The 4,412-nt window shown below is 37.5% G+C and overlaps 1 protein-coding gene across 1 annotated transcript; it reads left to right on the top strand.

Moving 5' to 3' along the window:
- The first annotated feature begins 289 nt into the window (after positions 1-289).
- LOC123702741 (protein hunchback-like) lies at positions 290-3,880 on the top strand. The gene is made up of 3 exons (XM_045650533.1): positions 290-374; positions 968-1,056; positions 1,430-3,880. The coding sequence occupies exons 2-3, from the start codon at positions 970-972 to the stop codon at positions 3,188-3,190; spliced, it is 1,848 nt and encodes a 615-aa protein (XP_045506489.1). The 5' UTR covers positions 290-374; positions 968-969; the 3' UTR covers positions 3,191-3,880.
- Positions 3,881-4,412: the final 532 nt, after the last annotated feature.

The raw sequence follows: 4,412 nt of genomic DNA, 5'->3' as shown, positions 1-4,412 counted from the left end.
AATAACTTGATCCCCACCCACAGAAGCTCGATTCGTATTGGTTCGAGTAAAAATAGGCTGTGGGGGTGAGAGCGGGACACGCGTATCGGCCAGTCCGTACGTCTCGCTTGCACTAGAAAACTCGTCGACTTCTATGTGGAATACATCTATCGATGTTTGGGGCATAAAAATTGACAGATTTTTTTCAGTTCATTGTGAGAAGTGGTACCGGTCACACGGATTTCAGACGCCGTAGCGTTGACTCGCCTTAAAACATACTGAGCTATTTTCAACGTGACTTTGTTATTAAAGTGTTTTAAGTGAAGTTACTGTTTACGTTAATGAAAACAATATTTGTGTGTGTTTCGTTATTTTGCTGAACGTTCAAGGGGAAGGTAGGTTTTCGTTTTGTGTTTCCTTCACTATTCAATTAAATTATTATAAAATATTAATTCACTTTCTTAAACTTTACTTTATGTAGAGTCATTAAAAATTACGAATATTTTATGAAAAACTTTATCTCCTATTGAAAATATAGTACAAAGTAGAGTATAATCATCTAACACAAGTTGTAAATTTTTATTATGTGCTTACATTTATATATTGAAACGATATTCGCGTGACAATACATCTACGTGATCTAGCAATTCACATTTTTTTTACTATTGCAACTTCAGCAAATATGTATTACTATGTTTTCAACGTTTTTCTGCTTATTCATAACATATTTACATTGCAAGTAATTGGTATCAATAGACTATTTTATATAACTAGGTTCCTAACAATAAACTGAATTGACAAAAATGAATAGATACATAATAAACAACTTAGCTAGGTACTGTTTTTTTCCAACATTGAATAATCTTTTTAGATTATTCATATGCATTCATATATGTGCGTGAATTTTACATAATCAATATGGCGCCTATTTGTTTATAAGTTTCGAAAAATATTGTATGTTATCTAACAAAACATTCGTTATTGCTAGGAATGCTAAGCTGCGCCTCCCCCGCCGGCATGCCGCCAACGCCGCACGCGCCGACCTGGGGCAACATTCTACAACAGCCTCCTATCATCGTAAGTATCATCTATAAACTATACCTTCTCCATCTATATCGATCTACACTATAAATTCTACAGTATAAACGTGACAACTTTAAAAACAATCAACAAACCGCGCTCCAATTTTTTAAACGACTCTTTTATAATAATTAACAACATGTAATTAACAAGTTCAAAGAAGCCGATCGTTCAAATCAAATAAAATATGCGGCGATTTTTGTAAGGGCTAATTAAGAAGTCATTAGTTTTCAAGTGACCCGTATTATTTAATTACACTTTTTAGTTTCCCAGATAAGTTAAACGTTACATTACAAAACAAATTTATAAATTAAATTAAACTTAATATTATTGTTTCGACAACCATAGCTTATAATGATTTTCTTTTTAGAAATCTGAACCGATGGATGACGGCAGCTTTGTAAAGGATCAAACGAGTGGCTTTTATTCAGAAGGCTTTCACAGCGCATCGCCTTCATCGTCAAGCAAAGACTCGAATGGTCACTCACCAAGAAGTGTTGGCAGCGCAGGAGAACCATCATCATTCTATGACAACATGTCCCTTAAAGCTAAAGCCAACCTAGGTATGCATTTAGATGCCTATCGCAATGGATTACCTTATAGCCTGCTAACACCTCCAGGATTCGAAAACAGAACTGTAGACGAACGCGGTCCGTCACCGGGATATGAAACATCGTATTCTCCTAGGTCTTTAGCACCTCCGCCGCACGTTTCAACTCCATTAGCACGTGCCGATGCCACACCACCGAAATCACCTAGAACTCCTTCTTCACCCGAAAGAGATGACCGAAGAGCATTCGAACGTTTCCATGATTCTGGTTTTGATGGCGTCGGTCAAAATAAAAACGACGGTGATGATGGAAGAGATGGATCAGGATTCGAAGACGATTATGATGATGAACCCGGTCTTCGCGTACCTGCTGTAAACTCGCACGGAAAAGTTAAAACCTTCAAATGCAAGCAGTGCGAATTCGTAGCTGTAACGAAACTCAGCTTTTGGGAACACAGCAAAGAGCACATTAAACCTGAAAAGATGTTATGCTGCAGAAAGTGTCCTTTCGTCACGGAATATAAGCATCACTTGGAGTACCATATGAGAAACCACATGGGATCTAAACCGTTCCAGTGCTCGCAATGCTCATACTCTTGCGTAAACAAATCAATGCTGAATTCACATTTGAAATCCCACTCAAATGTTTATCAATACCGTTGCGCCGATTGTAACTATGCAACGAAATACTGTCATTCTCTCAAACTACATTTACGGAAATATAAACACAACCCAGCCATGGTGCTAAATTTAGACGGAACTCCCAACCCTCTCCCAATTATCGACGTGTATGGCACACGCCGCGGGCCAAAACAGAAGCCAATGTCTAAGATGTTCGATCAACCTTGTAATAACAATCAATCTCAACCGGCTCCTCCGACGCATTCTCTATTCGGCAACCATTTCCCTGTTAATTTACCGTATCTACCACCACTTCTACCTCCCTCTTTTCTATTCCCCCCGAATAATAATTACGAGCCAAGGACTTCACCAAACTTGCCTGAAATAATGGACAAGCGTCAATCTGTTTCGCCGCAATCAATTTTGCAGCAAAGATTATCATACTCGGAGCGACCATCCGAAGCGAATGTCAGTCCTCCGCCAGTGAAATCACCTGTAAGTTCGCCCCAGACTCCAACAGCTCAAACCAACACGCCAACACCTCAGCCTCAAACCAATGACGCTCTCGACCTAACCAATACGAAAACAAGCGAGGCAGGTTCACCACCACCAGCTGAACGCGCTATGCCTCTAACACCGACAACGGCCATGAAGAACAGACGAAAGGGCCGCGCATTCAAGCTTCAACCTGCAGCTTTGAGGCTTCAGCATGAAGATAACAAAATGGAGGCCGACGGTTCCGACGCCGAATCAGAAGCTTCCGCCGATGCGCCGTCGTCGACGGCTCAAAACGCATATACCTGCCAGTATTGTGACATAACATTCGGCGATCTGACTATGCACACAATACACATGGGATTCCACGGATACAATGATCCTTTTATGTGTAACAAGTGTGGTGAGCGGAGTGCGGATCGCGTGGCGTTTTTCATTCACCTCGGTCGCGCACAACACGCCTAGCTTCATACAAATTTTGTGCACCCTAGTCAGCGTATTGCTTTTGTGTTGTAGGGAGATTATAAGTTATGCGTAAACGTAAATTGTAAACCAAAGACGATGTACGATAGAAACGTTGTACATCTGTTAATAGTTGGTATATTGTAATTCTTATGCTGCTGTACTTTAAGTGGAAAAGTCATTGTAAATAAGTAGCTGTAGTTTTGCCAAATTGTATTCGGGCCTTTAGTCGATTTATTTAACCTCGTTTAATTTATCTTTTGTAATAAATACTAATTAGGTGAAAGTGACCAAATATGAAGAAGACTGTGTCTTTGATTAAGTACAAATCGATGTCTTTTAAGCGACATTTTTATGTAAAGACGTGTATTATAAGTATATAACCTACGGTGAAGTAACCTATTAGATTAGAGATAATATAGACCAAAAATAGGTCTTAAATTGTATTTAAACTTTGTGTAAGCGAATCAGAGTGTATTTATAGAAGAGATTTATTTTATTTATTTATTTTTTAGCGTATGTTTGTCGGTTGTTTCCTTAACATTATAGTATTAAATATTGGAAATTGCATGTAGTCTTCTCAAGCATGTTTTGTCGTTCTTTAATTCACGGATACTTTTAAACTGACTGTTTTAATGTATAATTAAACGTATGTTACTTGTGTGCTGGAAACAATAAAATAATGGATTTTTATTTACTTCGTTTTATTACCTATATTAATTCTTCACGCTGCGCTACAAAAAAATAACCAAACACTAGTCTAAGATAAATTTAAATTTATTTGAAATGTAGAGCCGAACTAAGCTTTATATAGTTCCTACCTGCGTGCCTAGTGATTTTACGGAGATACGTTAAATAATAAGAGTAAATAATAAAAATATGTACCTACATTATCAAAATGAGTAGGTACCTATTATAAAGGAAAGTACAATTAACGGAGGAGTGTTAATGAATATTAACACTCCTTGCGAGAGCTTTTATTAAGTACCTATTTAAGTATTACTCCTTTAAAAACTTGAATATCTATACATACCTATAATAAATCTGTAGAAGGGTCAATTCTGTACATTGAAAATATTGAAAAAATAAATACCAGGGGGTGTAACTGGATCGATACCAAACCCAAATATGTGATTAAAAAAATTTTTGTCTGTCTGTCTGTAGGTATGTGAAGGCATCACGTGAAAACTAACGGTTCGATTTCAATGAAACTTGGTATAATTAT

This window comes from Colias croceus, chromosome 2, assembly GCF_905220415.1.
Source record: "Colias croceus chromosome 2, ilColCroc2.1".
Classification (NCBI taxonomy): Eukaryota; Metazoa; Arthropoda; class Insecta; order Lepidoptera; family Pieridae; genus Colias; species Colias croceus.
Note: the sequence above shows the minus strand (reverse complement) of the source record. Positions and strands in the feature narration are given on the sequence as shown.